The 19165-nt window shown below is 40.2% G+C and overlaps 1 protein-coding gene across 3 annotated transcripts in view; it reads right to left on the reverse strand.

Annotated features, from left to right (window-relative positions):
• Positions 1-18733, reverse strand: part of LOC105683606 (talin-1) — a 28768-nt gene extending 10035 nt beyond the window's left edge. Inside the window, exons 1-9 of one of the 3 annotated variants that reach the window (XM_048659122.1) lie at positions 18075-18717; positions 11445-11678; positions 3351-3543; positions 2860-3261; positions 2522-2792; positions 1934-2437; positions 1691-1782; positions 1102-1190; positions 47-505 (exon numbers count right to left, since the gene is read on the reverse strand). In XM_048659122.1, the coding sequence (XP_048515079.1) occupies positions 47-505; positions 1102-1190; positions 1691-1782; positions 1934-2437; positions 2522-2792; positions 2860-3261; positions 3351-3489 (1956 nt within the window). In that variant the 5' untranslated portion in view covers positions 3490-3543; positions 11445-11678; positions 18075-18717. Of the gene's footprint in view, positions 1-46; positions 506-1101; positions 1191-1690; positions 1783-1933; positions 2438-2521; positions 2793-2859; positions 3262-3350; positions 3544-8022; positions 8042-11444; positions 11679-18074 lie in introns of those variants that run through there. The other 2 variants (XM_048659123.1, XM_012396333.2) reach the window with 2 other exon arrangements.
• Between the last annotated feature and the right edge of the window lie 432 nt (positions 18734-19165).

Genomic DNA, 19165 nt, shown 5'->3' on the forward strand with positions numbered 1-19165 from the left:
AGGTACAGGAGACGGTACACAGATTTCAAACAAAAGATGCGAATACCTCTTTAGTTTCTGGTTCGGTAGCTTTCAGAAGATCTGAAAAGGCCAGACAAAGTTTCCTCGCAGCATCCAGCAATCTGTCTCCAGAAGATTCGTCGTCAAGAAGAGCGGCGATCATTCTTACGCCTTTCGTCATTTCTGGTAAATTGCTAGCGATTGTTGTGATCGCAGCACCAACAGCGGTGTGATCCACATCATCGGCAGGCCCGGAGGTGAGGGTAACCACTTGAGCAGTAGCGGCATTCATCGCAGCGATTTGCGAGCCCACATTTTGCTTGTGGGTATCCATTGTTTGTTCGATCCATTTCAAAGATGCAGGATCCGTACCGAGCTCCGGAAGTTGAGCTTTGGAAGAGAGCTCGCTTTCCGCTATCCTGATGATGTGATGACCCTCACTTATCGTAGATACCAAGGCACGTTGGGGCTCAGACATGACGGACGTAACTCTCGTCTGTTGAATCTTTGAAGAGATAAACTGATTAAACGATCTATTGAATGAGGTAATGATATCGTGGCGAAAAATACTTTCATCTTAAGAAAGTTTTCAGCTAATTGTTTAGTCCGATAAGATATGAAAATACAGTGATTCCAAATTGTCGCATCTGTGCTGAGTTTCATAGAATGAAAAGAGATCGGACTCGGCATATTTGCCAGTCGCTGTGCAATTGGCCGGTTAGAATTGTGGATCTTCAAATGAACGAATGGATTAATCGATTTGTACCTACTCTGTGTCCGCAATAGAAGGCGTCTAGCATGAAAATAAATTTGATGATCTATTAGTTTAACAACTATTTAAAAACAAGTCTGATATTTTTTAATTTTTATAGAGTATCGCATGAACAACTCTTCCGTAGCTATAATGTAGTTACTATAGTACAATGTTTGGAACTCTAAAATGATATTTATACCGTAGGATGAACTGTGAGCCTCGCATTGATGATGGATACAATTTTGACCTCCGCTAAAATTTTATCGCCATAATTGCATCCGTATATTTTTATTCGAAAATTGTGCCCAGCACCAATACGAGTTATTTGACTTATTTCATATGCTCACCATTGGCGGGGCATGAGTAACGTTGGCTGATCCTGACACCGTCGAGTGTTGAGCACTGCCCATGTGACCAGTTCCGTATGGTCGAGCTCCTATAAATGGTACCATGCATTCTATTCTATATTTTGTATTTAATGTACATATTTACATATTCATCAATCGATTTGATCGTTAGCGATATCTGCTTCAGGTTGTCAGATACTCTGTTGTGATGATTACTTTACAAACTAAATAAACCAAAGCAGACGGATGTTTGAAAACAGAAAACGCGTTTATGTAACATCGTTAAAATTTTTCTAAACGTCAGTAGTGTGCAATGTATTCATCGCGTGCAATACATACAAAAAAATAATAATAAATTTCCGTGTGATCGGCAGAACGTTTGAAGGAAAAACATGACGTGTCGTGGTAATTTAGTAGGCAGAAGGAATTTGCCGATTGTAACACTGTGCAAAAATTAGGTACGATTCATATCTAAATATTTTACAAGTTCGTGTAGGAATTGACAAAAGCTGGCAGAGCTTGCTAGGTAACATCTAATAATCATATTCATCAGGAAAATGTGATAAAATAATAAATAAAAATAGATTACCATCTCCTCCAGCTCTCACGACAACAGGTAAGGCCACAGATTCGATATTTCCCTTCCCGACGCTACTCGTTTCGTGCTGCATAATCGTGGCTCTGTCGAGATAAAAATAATTGTACCGGAGTTGAACCGAAAATTGAGTTCGATTATTATTTTGGATTATATTCATCAGACAGGGTGGTTATTTGAATCACATGCTGTTATAATTATTGGAAGGGGCGAGAGGGCAAATGAAAAGCTATTTACTGCAAAGGTGATACGCTGTCTTCCACCATGGTTGATCCTTCGTCCCCTTCGATTCCGAAGTGATCCTTGGATTTCTGTTTCTTCATAATAATGTCAATGTACCCAGCGATGAGCTGCACGATCTGCTCCGCCTCGGTTGTCTGTACGCTGTAGTATTGATCGGAATAATCGCCAAAATCGAATGTGAATGTATTAGGAGAAGCTCCCCATCGTCTCACAGTGGTCAGAGGCCAGGTCTTCAGAATCTCTTTGGTCCTTTCGTCCAAACGTAGCACTGAATCTTTGGTGATACCGAGAAGACGTGGTACTAGTTTGTTCTTCCCCTTCATCTTTTCCTTGACCAGGAAGAAGGTGACTCCGTAGGTATTCAGGGAGCGCGCTGTCTTCGTGTACAAGACCTTTGCGTCCAGCTCGGATAATCCGGCATGTTTTTTATGTTCGGCAAAAATCTTTTTCTCTATTCCCTTCACTTTAACGTAAGACTGAGGCAGGAATTCTTTCAGACTGTTTAAAACAAGGATAAAGTTACGAGGATGGTATAAATAATTTGACCGATATCAAGTTCTTTAAATACGAATTTTAACTTACTCGAGAAATCCAGTTTTATGTTTGTCTTCCTTATAATCTCCGAATTGTATCTGGCATTGAATACCAGCGAAGATGCAGGCTTTCTCCTGTATGATAGGATGAGTTCCGTCCAAAATCGCATCCCTCGCCTGTACATAGAGTAAGGAGAGTTGAACGGGATCTCTGCTGTCGATATTTTGATCGGAAAAGAAGAATTTTCTGCGGAGTAGGACAGTTTCATGTTCGTCGATTCCTTGCTCTCTGAGGGTCTGACTCGGGTCGATCCAGTTTACTGGAAAGTGGTAGGAAACACACGTTGATGAAATGAAGGAGCGGAATTATTGATTTTTAATCATTACCTTCGTCGTCTGTTTTGAGCTTTTTCCTGAGCTGGTCCATTTTTGCATCCCTCTCTCCCTTCTCCTCTTTTCGTCTCTTCAGAGTCAGTGTACCAAAGTTTCCCGGTTTTGCGTTCTCCGTTTCTTCGTCCGGTAATTCTCTGACGAGCGAATACTCGTCGTGATTGGTGAGTCCGATTTTCGTGCAGATAACCACCATTAAATTAGCGACGGGTTGGCTATCGTCGACCAACAGAGTCTTCAAGGTTCCATCGAGCATCCTCACTCTCAGTGTTCTTAACTTTCTACGATATTCGAGTAGATCTCCATTCCTCAGGATATAATAATCCAGGTTCCGCCCTGGCTCAAGCCACACACCCTTCTTTATGTCCTCATCCGCCAAAAAGAGACCATAATCGTGTGCTATTTCGAGGAAAAAATACATGAATACCCAAACAAATAAATATTTTATCCACTGAGATGTATCGGAATGTTCTTTTTGATTCACTTACGCTGTCCCATGCCAGAGGCGTCTGTTAATTTCTCTCTGATAACGCGACAAGCGTCATATACTGAGGTGGTAGGATCGAACTGCATCATTTTTGTTGCATTTTTCTCCGGAATGGAGATTCGCAGTGATAGCGTGGCCATTGCGACAGCCGAAGGTGATCTTCTGCGTGCACGAAATCCTCCCGAATCAACCGACTGAAACCACAAAATTTCATCACGTTAAAATGAAATTTCATAAGCAAGAGAAAATTTTTCGCCAAATAATTATAAAATTAAAATTAAAGAAAAAAAAAACATGCTCGTTTCATAATCGCAGGCACGGTCAGCCGAGTCTAGAATATCAATAAAATTAAAAATATCCTTACTGACATTTTGTGCTACATCTAACAAGCACATGAATAAATTCTAAGTAGCTATCTATACATATATTGATCTTCTCATTGCACACTTTGGATTTGGCATAGTATTTGCGATAGGGTGCAACTTATCCATGGGCGTAGGCATTAGACACCCTTATATAGTTACATATACCGCCGCCTCCCTGCCCGGCATTAAATTGGCGGAATGAAATCAAGGAATTAACTTGCGTAGGGGATGAAAATGTGATTACGAAATTGAGTCGGTGGGATAATAACGCAGTTTCACTTCCTACAAATCGTTATGTTTCCGGAGTATAAGGGGGGGGGATAACATTACGTAGTATATAGTGTCTCTTCCCGTATTTCCTTATCCCAATTTCCTTTCACTCACCCCCCGCGGTTTGCGAGCGTCAAAAAAAGAAAGAAGAGAAAAAGATTCCGCCCTATTCTGTGCAATTTTTAAAAGAGAAATATCAAAAAGATAGAAAAGCAGATCGGCCGTGACTCAGAACCCTTTAAAAAATCGTCCCAAGACTTTGGAATGACGACAGATCTCGAGCAGAGGGGCGGGAACGTTATATATGGTTTATTAAACTCGGGGGTGTTTCATTTGACCGTAGAAGGGGCGTGAGGTACACAATTCATTTTAGTTTTCCTTCGGCCTTCTCACGAGTTTATCGCGTTAGGCGAACAGCGGTACGTTTTTTTTTCTCTACACTATACATCGAGAATTAATTCCGTTCGTCTCTCCGTAAGGTTCTCGTCTGTCCACGCCATTGGGGGTTCCTGCAGCACCCTTAGGTTGCCAGGTTGCCAGGCAACCCCGCCTCTGACTGTGTCAAACTCAAGCGGACCACCATCACCATCACCATATACCATGTAGGTATAGAATTCAGAAAAGAAAGGTGCAGAAATATGTACGCTTGGCTGTTTTCCCTCCTCACACAACATGCTCATGATGCATCGTCCCACGTATGCTTTTTCTTCCACACATCCCACATCGTCATCATCATCATCATCGTCGTCATCATCGTCATCACGCGGTTTCTGTTGCCCTACAACTCTCGTCTCCTCTGTATGATATGTTCCTTTTGTTTCATTTTCCCATTCTTAAACATCGACGACAGTAGGCACAATTATAATGCAGATAAAACGAAAACGAAGAAAAACGTGTGCATTTGTAACGTGCATTGATGGCAAAAATTGAATGTTTCGTAACTCAGTTCTAATAGCAAAAATGAATGATCTCAATACGTTTTCTAACGGATGTGCATATGGGAGAGTAATACCGATGATGATAAAAGTTTGTTGTTTTAATAAAGTCCGTTGCTTTTATCTATTTCGTTGACCGAATGCTGTAGAGGATAGCAAAATTCCGTTATCTTGTAGAAGAATAGAATATGTGTTGTGAATGAATATAATAGAAGAAAGATTGCATAACTAGCTTTATCTATGCGGTCGGGAAAAACTCTTGAGGGAGTTTTGAAGCCTCCTCTGTATAGTGGAATACTTATAACAGGGTTGGTTCGTTCATCGCCCCCTAGAAAATAAGCCTAGCTAGTCTTTGCGGGTGTTGTTGGGGAGATCAGAGGGACGGTATCCACTTGGTTGACCCATTGAGACGGCGTTATATATAGAAGTATATACAATAAGCGATCGAAGAAGACGGTGCAAGGGTTGAAGAAAAGAAAGGAAAAGAAAAAGAAGAAGAAAAGAAAAGGAGAGAAAAAAAACCGAGAAAGAGAAGAGCGCGCGGTACCTACGTAGATTTATTTAACCCCTACGGTCGTTAAGAGAGCCAGGTGTGAAAAAGAGCGTTCGCGTCCGTACGTATATCGAAGAATAAGAAAGAGGAGAGTTTCGGTCGAGTCCGGTCGGAGTGGGAATCCAGCACCCCGTCCCGATCCGCTCCCCCGCCCCGCCGCATCCCGAAAATCCCGGGAGAGATGAGGCGAAGAGGGATAAAACCGAAAACCCGGGGGAAACCTCGGAGTAAACTGAGGCCAACCGGGGCAGAACGACACCCAAACCAACCCAGCTGTTAGCAGCAGCCCGCTCTTTCCTCGAATTTTCTCTCCCTTTTTCTTCTTCTTCTATCGCGTTCATAAAAAAAAACCCGCGGAGTCCGTCTTGATACCTTGTTATCCCAACCCCATCCCCATCCCACATCTTCGTCTCAGTCCCGACCACCTGACTTATCAGTTTTTCTTTTTTCCTTTTTATACTACATTATTTTTTCTCATATCTCCTCTTATTTTGCCCGTGAGAATCGAGGGGATGAAATGTAGCAGCGGCGATGAGGGAGAAATCATATTTCTTTAGAATAGCGAATAATATAATTCTATTTGATGGAATGTCGTTGAATAAAATATTGATATATCTAATGAATATGATGATTACCTTCTAGAAAGGCAAACGAATGTCGTCTACAACGATCATGAAAACACACACGATGATTAAGAGATGCAGATTATTATATTCTGGTAATCCGTGGATATACCCAAGATCGCGTTATGGAGGAATTACTCGATGTACATTCCGAAGATAATTCTCCAGCACAAAAACCCCGAGATCTTTCACTTCTATGTTGACTTTTTGTATAAATATAATTTATCATACCGATAAAACTGCAGCACGGATTCAACTCCATATCTCATTGAATGTTATAACCATTCATAAACAACGTTAAAATGTCGCGGTTATAACGAGAGAGAACAAAACAATTAAAACAGAAGTAATGATTGAATAATAATTCAAAGAATCTTCGTTAAACTTCGATAAGTTTATTCACACACTTTTTATTTCTGTTCCAGCACTCGAAACGAAAAGTTTAAAAAATATTAAAACCGAATTAAACGGTAGAATTATTTTGTAATGAATTATTGAATAGATTTGATATTTTATTAATGATTCTTTGTCGGAAATGTAGAAAGACCGGTAAAATCTGGTGGATCGGAGACACGTCCGCACTGGTACCGAGTCGAAACCGAAATGTAGAAGTAGATTTAACGCCGCGAGTGAGTTTATCAGTACGTACTAGATGGGGGTAGTGCGTAAAGTAAAAAAATCCGGTACAGAGTTGAGCGAACGAGGGGGTAGTTGAACGCGCGCAGCAGCACAAGTGGAAGTAGAATGAAGAATAAGTGTAGAATTCGCATAGCAATGTTACCGAAACGCGGTTGATATTTACAATTTTTCTAATACACGAGTATCTGGAGAGCGAGGGAGAGAGAATAAAAGCTTCTGCGCAGTTCTGCCCCAGTAACGAACACATGAACTGTACGTTCCCTTCTACCCCCGTTTTTCCCTCATCCCCCGTTGCCGCCCCCGTAGGTAGAAACCCATTTCCGAAGGCGATGTGCGAAACCCCGAAGAAATTATCGCGACGATTTTTTTTTCTTTAATTATTATTTCGATGGTGTTAATTCTTCGCAACTTAAAAATAAAGAAACAACGAAGGGGGCGTATCGTAAGGGTTGAAAAAACTCCACGAAATTCGTAACGTACCTACTGGAAGACAAACAAGCATTCACAAATTATCCAACTATTATCGTGCATAGAAATGTGTAAATTAATTTCATGTAAAGTTGTTTGAAAATTGTTTAATTTCTTCGCGTACAAAATTTCATCTACTCGCGTTGCAGGGTAATCGAGGATTTTATGACACACAGATTTCTCTGTTGGTGTATATTTTTCATCTCGTATTTCTTTTGATTTTGCGAACAAAAAAAAAAAAAAACAAGGAACAATTGTGGAAGTATATAAATAATAGCATCATTGGAAATTAGCCACCTTTAACACGCTGATAAAGTTTGACAGAAATTTTTATCACGTTGTTTCATTCGACGAGAAATGTGTAACGAGATAATTAAATCGGTGAACGAATGACGATATCGTTATATTTGAGAAGCGGTTACTTTATGATAATTTCAAACGATTATTAATTTATACTTTTTGCACGAATATAGGTACACCCTACTTTGAAGTCTGATTAGATTTTCGTTGCCTCTCGATAATTACCTGAAACTTTATTATGTAATTTTCATTTTTTGCAATCTCGTTGGTTCGATAAATGGGAAAACGAAAAGCAGAGTCGCGCATCTACTCGTCATTTACTCAACACTAACAACAACAGCGACAACAACAAAATGTACAGAAAAAAATTGCTCTACGAAAAAACTAACAAACTAATACCAGATAATTTCAGATGAGACGAAGGATTAGAACAATATTATTAGCATACAAAAAGAAAACAAGAACATCAGGCAAGTAACAACAAAAACAAATCTACATAGTATGAGATAAATATGTTCACCTGATAACGTTTCGTTGAAATTCGAAGTCGTCCATGATATTAAAATAGGGTAGAATTTTTACAGTAGTGATTCGGGAAGTTTGATTTCGAGTGTTAAGCTCAGAGCTTCGCGACCTTTGAACCCGAATTGATGATGTGAGACTATAGGTGAGGTGTCTGGACCGTTCGAGATGCTCGATGATTCGTTTCGGTGTAAATTTTGTTGACTTCTGCTTTCGTATTAGATACAAATTTTCGTCGAACTGATTATTATTGTTAGATTTCAGATACCGATTTTAGCAGGAAGGTAAGAATAATCGAATAAAGTGTATACAACATTTTCCTTTGGGCGCTCCGATAATATGTGAAATTTTACAGGGAGGAAGGGAAATTTTGTCTGGAGAAGATACAACTTGCTCTGAATTTTTCTCTTTTAAAAGCCTCTGACTTCAGGGGTGAATTGACGGAGAAAAAAAACCGACGAAATGAAATAATGAATAAATAGAAAATTTCGTTGTCTTAAAAAAAAAAAAAAATGGTGACTTTTCTCTGTTCGATTAAAATCAAAGTCAAAGTCGTACGTGTGTGTAGTCGGTTATAGTTTGAATCCCGAGGTATAAAATGGATAAAGAATTAGAGTCGAAGGGTTTCTCTGGTCTGTTGTATGAAATATACGTCCAAGTACCGTTTGTAAGGGTAGAGAGAAGGAAGGGGATGTTGCTCGCAGCGGAGTCGCCAAGGAAGTGATGTGTCTGTCGCCTCGCGGAGGGTACCCCGAGCATCCCTTAGGGTCGACGATAAGCGCCTGCGCCAACCACCCCGCCCCGTATATACGACGGGGGTTGCGCGATACGAGAAACGCGTAGCAACCCCGAACCCTTATCCCTACTTTCGAACTACCGGAACGACGTCGACCGGGAGGGGGAAACCGAAAAATAAAGAAATAGAACGATTACTCGAGGAACAAAATAACTAAATAAATAAATAAATGAATAAACGAGTTCCACCGATAAAACCGGAAGTGAAAATCACTCCAGATGAACTTTGAGAAACTTTCGATGCTCGCTTGGATGTATTCAGAGCGAAATAAGTACCGAATACTTTTTCATTTTATTCTTCGACGGGATGCTTTCTCAAATTTCCCTCCATTTTTCTTTCCTCTCTTTCGTTCGAATCGCAATCTACACGCGTCGTATGATGTTTAAATGAAATTACACAAGTAGCTCGATTCTAGAGCGAAGAGAAAAAACAAAAAAAAAAAGGCCTCTCTTTCAGGGAACGGTATTACGAGGTGAAAAGTTGTGGGGGTAGTTTGATAATGCGAGTTCTGTGCACGCTGTGCAGGGGTGGTATGTACGGTACATGGAATATATACGTGACGGTGTACATGGATGTATAGATATTAAGTGAGTCGAAGGGAGGGGGGCATTTTAGGGTGCACGAGATGCCTAAGAGAATGAAGAGAATGGACAGAATAGACGGAATGGACACCCCGTTGGGGGTGAATTGAGACACACAAGCAATTTATGCAGGAAGTGAGGTGAGCGCTCCGCGCTCGGCCCGCAGGGAGGAACCCTAGCCGATGCTCCCAGCATTAGCTCCTAGTTTCTACCTTCCACCTTCGATTCACCTACATGGGGCGAAAATACATCTGTATAAGATGAAGGTAATACGTGACCACCTAGGCATGTGGACCTTCGCACCTTCCATCTATCTATCTCTTCCATCTACATATCTATGTACGCTACACCGCGGCGTGAATTATACAGAATTTGTCTACACGTACATACGTACTACCTATGTACTTATACATACGTACAAAAGCGTATAAGTTAAGCAGAGAGACGAACGGCTTCGCAGCGCGTTGCACCGCGCGGTGGAGACTTCCGTGGAAGACAAATGGTTGCAAGGTATTTGCACCGTACCTATATACCGTATATAATTATATCGATGTTTTTCTTTCGTTACTGAGGGATTTTCGCTGCATCCCTTAATTGCGGACCGTTCGACGACGAAGAGAGAAATAAGAGAGAAAATAAAAAAAAAAAAAAAACCAAGGAAACGATAACGTTTTCTAACGATTGAATAAATTCAAGTTCAGATTGCACGGATATGGTGATTTTTCTTTCCAGTTTTTACTCTCATTGTTGTTCTTCTTCCAAAAGGTTTTCAAAAACTTGAGATTTTTATAGGTGGCTGTGCCATGCGCAGGGTATAGTATAAGGTAGTCGGTAGCAGGGAGCAGAACAAATGGGGCTATAAATGCAGAATGAAAAATGAGATCTATGAAACCATAGATAGAACGGTACATGGGAGAGTGCACAGGTACACGCGTAGCGATTTATGTGTAGATAGATACGTGCGTACACGTATGTATGAAACTTGAATAGACGATAGCGATTCGGATGGGATTGTGGTATACGTTTGTTATTCCCCGTCTCTTTGAGTCGCTGCACAGAGTACAGACATAACTTTATACGATTGGCGCCAAACTGTCTGGTCTTCTGTGATTGGCTAACGAAAATCCCCACCACTACCATGGAGTGTTATAGTTTTATATCGTTAGTTCTACTGGGTAGGGTGACAAAACTCGACGCGTCGCGTCGCGTCGCGACGTCAGCAGCAGCAGAGCCACGGGAGCAATGCAGGGAGGGGAGTGTACCAGCATCCCTTTAAAACATTTTCGTCATTGATCTTCTCTATGACGTCATATTTGTTCGACTATAAGCGCGCGAGAATCCAATTCGAATGAATTATCTTTCCTATGTTAGTTGGTTTTTTGCGAGAGAACCTTCACCCCGTCCCCCCCGCCCCCGAATACGAATCCAAATCGTCAGGCGGTTCTACGATCTGAAATTATATGCGAATTAAGTCGAGAGACGAGAGATTGATGATTTCCATAGTTGCAGTATTAAAAGAGATCAGTTAAGAATTGCGGTATGGGTATAATAAATAACCTTTTATACGGTATCTCCCCGTCATCGTCGTGACATCGCGAATTGGATCACAAGCAGAAGAGAAGAAAATGCAATGCGCCTCCTCTCCTTCTCTCTTATATTCATCTATACATCCAACAACCCATACCTCACGTTACTACCTATACCCACTTAACGAACTTAGTACCGACCTGAAGCACGTTCTGGGCATTACGGAGTGCCTATTCAAATTTTACGATCAATATTTGTCTCAATTAAATATATTTTACAACCTTCGTATATCTATATATATATTTTTTATAAGTCCTTACGATCATTATATTATCCTGCGGATCATGATCACCCGTTGTGGGGTGGTTGCTGCGAAATCTCATTTAACATGTTCTTATAAAGCATCGGACTTTGGCAGTTGTAAATTACAAAGAACGAATAAAAGAGAGAAATTAAAATAAAGTCGTTGCAGCGCAGTGTACGAAGCGACGACTATTTTCAAAAAATTTTACTCACCCTCAATAACGATGTGTAAAGATGTTCGAATTATTTCCGTTGAATTTCGTTGTCGTTGTTCCTATTTTCCCTTATTATTTCGTTTTTACTTCGGCGGGTCGTTTTCGGTTTTCCTTGCGATCTCTTTTCCTTATTTCCAAGATCCCTGCAGTTGCAGTGTGCGTTCAAACTGTACAACGTGTGTTTAAATGTACGTGCATATTCTCTCCACCGATGTGAAGGGTCGTCTTTTTCCTGGGGGCAAGAAAAAAGCAAAATTAAAGACAATTACTCGATAGACGTGTATTTGCATCTACCCTCGAGTACACGGATTAAAATTTTTCCACGGCATTTGTAATCTGAAAGATAATATAAAATTATATTAAATATATGTGGTACGTATAAAAACCCTATTAGACTCGGTTCTATCGACGAAATTTTAGGACACTTTTAGAGATTTCACGTTAGAGATAAAATTGGGTTATAAACCGAACTCGCGTCCACTCTAGTTCTAGATCCACTATATGTATTGCAATTGCAGTTCCACTTGGTTCGTCTGATTGCAGTGTATGTACAGAACGTATAAAATTTATATACACACGTATATACACTGGGCAACGTTTTATATCAAACGGTCAATTGGTTGGTATGCAACATGACAGTCTCTTCCTTTGGAAAATTTACGCAGATCACGTACACCTCGATCGTTTGATGGAGAAGAAGGGGGATGTTATAGAAAAAAAAATAGTGCCCGATACTTGAAAAAATTCTAAATACCTGAACATATCATTATCTTTTTTCGGGTTCCTAGCTATTTCTATGGATTTTTCCGCAACGGTGTTCGATGGCTTAAGTAATTTATGAATTTTTTTGTTTTTTTCAAATTTCTGTCGTTATTTTGGGCGTTGGTTTTGCGGTTTATTTTGCACATGTATTTAATAGGACCACGTTGACGGCATGCGCGTATAGGTGTATACATACAAACGGAATGGGGGGGGGGGGGGGGGGGGGGGGTGTAGAGAAAGGGGTAGCGATTTTCGCGGGCAGAAATTCGGGGGCAGGGGTTCGGTGGGGTCTGTGGGGAGGATTGGCGGCCGTGTGACGGGCGCCGGGGGTGGCGCCGCGACGCTCTGGCGCCTACCAACGCCGAGACGTTGCCGGTGATGCTGGCTCCATATAGTATCGTACACTACAGTATGAGGGGGTGATATGCCGGGGATCGTTGTACACGGCATAGCGTAGGTATACCACGCACACACGCGCCTACACCTATGTGTATACACACAAATTACACGTGTACACGAGTACATTTCGTAAATACACGTATTCGCACAAAATTACGCACGCTCACATGTAGCATATTATTCGCGTTTCGACCCGGGCGCACCTTCGCGTAACCGAAAAAGAAAAAAATCAAAATCAAAAAGAAGATAAATAGATGTATGGGGCGTTCCGCGTCAATGGGACCGAATTTTGATCGATTCCTTTTTCGATTTGATTTTTCCGGATCGATTTTACCGGTCTGTTGAGAATCATAGTTTCTAGGAGAGCGCAGATATGCAAAGATTTTTTTGCATTTACTCAACGATAGGCTGGATATTGAAGGAAGATTAAAACGTTTCTCATATGTAGAAGCAGCTCGACTGTAGGACGACGGGGATGAATTATCCTATTACAAATGCGAGAAGCTAAAGTAAGAGAGAGGAGAGAGAGAGGGAGGGAGGGAGGGAGGGAGGGAGAGGAAAAGCGGCACGGTGGTATAGTGTGTATTGATTGCAATTTGAGTGCTCAGAGTAGGATATAATCCAAGCTGTTTGCGGTATACACGCACCGTGTCTCGTTTACCCTCATCTTCCACGCCCGCAGATCTTTAAGCCATCGCGGGAGATGAAAAAGATTTTTTTCTTCCCTTCGTTCTTCATAAACGAAATTCAACGCTCCGCCTTATTCTTATTGTCACAATTCATTCTCGCAATAGCCTCTGTACACACCACGAGACTCTCAGTTTTGTAATTATCTATGCGGTAAACGGTGATTATAATTTTCACATTTTCTCTCTCTGTTCGGTATCATTTTCACATCACCTCTTCTTTCTCCTCTTTTTTGTTCGAGCGTCGATGATATAGGATGATCTGGACTCCCGCCGTATCATATCCCGTGTGTATCGGAGGACGTCCGCGGAATGTTGTACGCGATAAAGGGAACGGCTAATAAGCTCGTGGTAACAACCCCGTAATAAATCCATGACCGGTCCCTACCCCCCCCCCCCCCTCGATCACCCCTTCGCGAAGTGTAACGTTATAACGAGATTGTCCGGCAGCAGACGAGAGAAAGAAAGAGAAATAGTGTATAAAAGAAGGAAAAGAGAGAAATAAAGTACACATGTATCGGTACGATGCCTTTTTTTTAAGGTTCCCATAGACGATAAATCCAATTCTAACCGATGCGGTATTACAAGTTCATGTACGGCGCAATTTTCTCACACCTCACGACCCGTAAGAATGGAAGTTTGGAAAAAAAGTGACCGCGTGAAGTCGGTGGAGAAATTGATTTTCCTATTTCGTGTAACGTAGAATTTTATCAATCGCTCGGTGCTCCCTTTCCTTTGCAGCGCAATGACAATTCGCAGTGTTTTACCGGACCTTTCGTGTCTTCCCTTTCTTAGCTCTTTTCCTATATTTTTGCCCCTCCGATACGCTCATATATTTAATCCAAGTTCACCCTTGTTTGTCGAGTTTTGGGTTACAGGTCGCCTAATGGATTATCCTTATATCTTTGGCGTAAACGCGCGCGCGCGTTACCCACCGTCTAACTCAAGTATTGCGTGCACGTATAGGCGCGCGTACGTATAATTCCTATGTACGTTTTTCTTCTCACACATGAGATTTCATAATACATGGGGATAGTGTGCGGTGGTTGTTTATATCGGTTGAGTGCCCCGTGGATATTATACACACAGTTTCTTATAGAAAAGACGTGTAAAAATCCCCGGCTCTCTTGGTATATATTTACACAACTTATTAGGACATTTTTACCCCCGAGCCTCCCCCGATGAAAATATATACGTATATGTACTTAAATACACCCCCTTCAAAAATAACGTGTATATATACGTACGCAAGAACGTAGGTATATAAGAATCTTTACATACACTATGTATATGTGAAACCACACCACTTTTATACGTATAGGTGGATGATGTTTTGCTTTTATTTTTTGCTGCAGCTTCCTAGTAGGAGCAAAAGCAGCAGCTACTTTTGCCTTTTGTCTTCTACCTTTTACTATTCTTTTGTTTTCATCTTCTTCCTAGTTCTCTCTTTTTTACCCCTATTTTTCTCGCCTTTTTGCTCTTTTGTCACCCCCTGTTGTATTCTATTCTTTGTCCTTTTACAATTTCTTTCTCGTTTTTTTCCTTTAATTTTTTCTATATAAAAAATACATAGATAATGGCATATGCATCTGTACACGAACGTCTTTGTCCGTCATTTGCATGTGCTTATGAATATATGTATATATATGTGTTACACGTACACTCGATGGTTAAACATCGCAACCCCTCGCAAAAGGAAAAAAATATCCGATAAAAAGGATAAAAAGTTTTTAGATTTTCTTCTCGTGTCCTCACGTACCGAGAAACGGCATAGATAAGATTAAATTATACGTGTATGGCTCTGTTACCGACTAGGTAATTTCCCATAGAACACGTCATTACATTTTTATACACAAGTATAATTTCAAAATAATTTTGCAAAATTTTCTTTTTCCTCACGTCGAGTAGACAAGCGACCTCATTATAATTATATCGTTATACACGTACGTGGCTACATGTGTACAACTACACGCGATGTGTGTACGTATTACATGTGTGGTAAATAAAAGGTAATAATATTTTTTTGCAGTTATTCCATAAATTGATAATATTCAAGGATTTCCGGTTTCGTAAACCGCACGTAGAATTTCTAATGCAGCTTCGTTCGGTTTACTTTAGTCGGTGTTATTCGATGATAACTTTTGATCTACCGCCTCATCGTATCGTGTCAATAAAATCACACCCCGTGGTGTTTCGTTCACCGCGCTGTCAGGTAGGTGAGGTGCAAAGTATCGAATTTCACTGTCGAGTAGCGGTGTATCTATTATCGACTGGTACAGACTTTCAGTAGCTGGTAGTAGCTGTGCATCGACTCGAGTCCAGGAATTCCGCAACGGCAGCGGCAACGATCAATTTTCCCTTTTCGAAACTACATATATCCGCGGCTACCCGATACCGCGATGACAGAAAACGGTAATCATAACAGAAATCATTTCGTAAGAATTTTATTTATCGCTCGGATCGCGCGTACCTCGAAGATATAATTTTCTGAATCAACTGACGAGTATTAACCTTTGCGATATCAATTTAAACGTCATGTTCTTATTGATAGCGAGCACGTGCGGAGAACGAGGAATTGAAATCCGAATGAATTCTTCGCGATCTTAAAGTTCGGGAGGTGAAGATTTCATCTCGTGATCACGACCATCAATTCGTTTTTCGCTATTCTCTTAGCGGATGCAGCGGCAGTCGGACCCGGTTCCGGTTTTGCTTTTCGTTTTCTTACGCTCCAGACCCCGAAATCTGGATATTGTCACAAGTTCACGGATGTGTTTCACAATAACACGGAGGATATCGTCTCGTGATTTTCTTTCTCTCACCGGATGAATGTAAGAAAGTTACATCAGATGAAATTACGAGAGAATACGTGTCATTTTTTTTCCCTCACGTACGAGGAAGATAATGAATCACCAGATCAAAGATACGAGTGAATAATAATTAATCAACGTTCGTCTAAGAATTTTCTATGATTAATCGGCGAATCTAGATTTCATCGACTCATATTCTGACTCAATTTTAGCTCGAAGCTGTCGACGGCGATCAACTTTTTTGGGACTCGGTTCGTTTTTTTCTTTTGATTTTGGGCTCAGGGCGCGTACTGGACAGAAGAGTTTCGGAGTCTACGTGTCTAAAATTTCGAATCTGAACATTGCGACTATCCAATGAACATTTGTGAGAATTTTTTTAAGAAGAATATATTATTTTTCGCCGACTCCAAAGTTCTGTTATCCTACTCTGACTATTTTAGACCGGCTCGACGAGGTTTCTATTTATAAATCATATATACCGGAACTCACTTTCGTCTTTCTGTCCAATAAAACAATTCACGGTCCATCTTTTCTTTCTTTTTTCTTACTCCTTTTTTTTTTCACGCAATGCATCAAAGATTAATCTAATTCATTATTTTACACGCGTAGAGAGCATTTGAAATAAAAATACGAAAAGTGCATATACCTTATACAATAAAAAGAGACTATATGCTACGCACTGTCTTATCAGTTCAACCGCAGAAGTTTTGTTAGTGTAATATAAAACGAAAAATGATAATTTAAAAAAAAAAGAAAAAAAAAAGAAATGAATATAAAAAAAATAACGTCAAGATCATATCCTGCTGCAACTGAATGGAGAATGCGATGCTACACTCGCGTCATTATATGGCGAATTTTGTAAATAAAAATATAGGAGCGGAAGCGTGTTTGTCAAATTTAAATAATGCACGAACACACGTACACACACGGGACACAGAAATGACCGTAATTCTCACGTGGGTAGAAAATATTCTGATATCTTTGCACTTACGTTACCGTTATAAAATGTGATAATATTTCAGAGGTGTGTGTAGGTTGCAGTCAACCATGGAACGGAAATCGAGTCGCTGGAATACCGATGAGAATAATTATGCTTTAAATTTGTTTAAATAAACAAAAACTGCGAATCAACGGAAAATTGGTGGGTTGGAAAACATGTCTATATGAGAAGCAGAAGGTAGTATCCACATACCCCCGGTGTTGTAATCCTCTCTCGCGTATTATTGGAGAAATAATAATAAATGTTTTGCATTTGCATTCTGTTATACATTAGGTAGAATGAGAGAATATTATTCACGATACTCCTGACGTAATTACTATACGTGACCTTCCACCGGGCGTTTTTGGTCGTTATAATGAATTCTTTGAAATCGTTGAATGACGTTATACGTGTTTCAAGGTGTTCAAATGCCTTGGAAAATTATTCGCAATTGTATTCTCAATTCTTACTATTCTGTCATGTTCTATATCCAGATATTGTTCGATGATTTCAGTTAGGAATCTAGAAAAAGTGGCTAAGTATAGAGGCAATTCATAAAAGAGCAGATATAAGATAGGATTTAAATACTGTCAATTTTTGTTGTGAATCATATCTATTTTAGGATATGAATACGGATTTCTCAATAGGATTACATTATCTGTCGACCCTAAACCCAACCTTTAATATTCTCCAAGTTTTCAGAGGGCTCGCCCTACTCCTAACTTTGATTTATGACGGCTTGAAATTCAAATTTCTTTCCACTGAAAATTCGAAATCGCAAATGGCAATGGTAGCAAAATTATGAAATATATAAATGCAGAAATTTACTGCCAGTAGAGTGTAGTATAGTTTGTAGGAAAACGGCAACGTCGCAACCTCCTTTTAAGCAAAACGCCCATCTGTGTATAAATCGTGAATAAATCGATAATGCACGAATGTTTGAACAAACGAATGAAATTAAATGAAGTAAAATATATCCAATGGTGTCTACGTACCGCTTAATGTATCCACACGTAGAAAAAAATGCGCCAATCTTTAACAAATCAATTGTCACTCGCCGTCCAGAAACCACCCGACGACAACACTAACCACGACTCGTTTCAATTCCAACGTTCCCAAGTTCGATAGGCGCCAAGTAAAACCAACTAAAAGCGTCCTCCGTTCGCCCCGGGTATCAGCTCGTCCAGAACACTTGACAGGAAGTTTATTTTAGAGTAGATTTGTCAACGTTTCCTCTTCACAATTTTTCCATTTGGTAATTAAATGTCCACCTTCTGTTCCCTGTGATTTCTGAAAACAATAATTTTATTTTAAACCTCGCGCTCTTATGTTAAATTTGATAGTTTCATTCTAGTTTGTTTATCACGACTGGTTGAATTGTTAGCCACCCACTGAACTTAGCGCAGTTCGATTTCACCGTTTCACTTCAATTCTCTTCTTTTTATTTTATTTCATTCTCTCGGCTTCTTTCTTTATTTTCTTTCGTTTCACACACATGCGATTATACGCGGTCACGCAATGAGCTACCTTTATCCAGATAAACTACAGATACACTTTTTACATAAATGGAGTAACGCGTGACGATTTTTAAAACATGATAATTAGGTACCGATCGTCGTGTTCTTTCTCGAATCACTTCAGGGAATTTTAAACAATTATTCAAAATCACTATGTAACATAAAAGCGGGCGGCGAGACTACTACGCCAGCAGCCTGCGGAATGAGAATCTTGATACCTTATAAGGATATGAGCGTATGAAATCGTCGATGTCGTTGTACGACCCAAAGATTTCTTCGGTTCGGTTTAACGAGAAAAGAGAGAGAATCGGTAGGCTATCGATATCCGAATGAATTCGCGAACTTTTATACCCGAATCATTTCAAAATTTTATTTTTCAAATCCACGTTGCGCGCAACCGATGTTGTCCGAAGGTTCCGTGACGGTTCGAATGATTTTTCTTGCAGTTTTGACGTATCTGTTATACAGAATTTCAATGCGTATAAAATTCCTTATTCGGCGAGGAAAAGGAAATGTCAGACACCGCTTCCTCCCTGACCAGATAAGTATCCTGCGGTCATAACGACATC

Source organism: Athalia rosae, chromosome 7 (assembly GCF_917208135.1).
Source record: "Athalia rosae chromosome 7, iyAthRosa1.1, whole genome shotgun sequence".
Classification (NCBI taxonomy): domain Eukaryota; kingdom Metazoa; phylum Arthropoda; class Insecta; order Hymenoptera; family Athaliidae; genus Athalia; species Athalia rosae.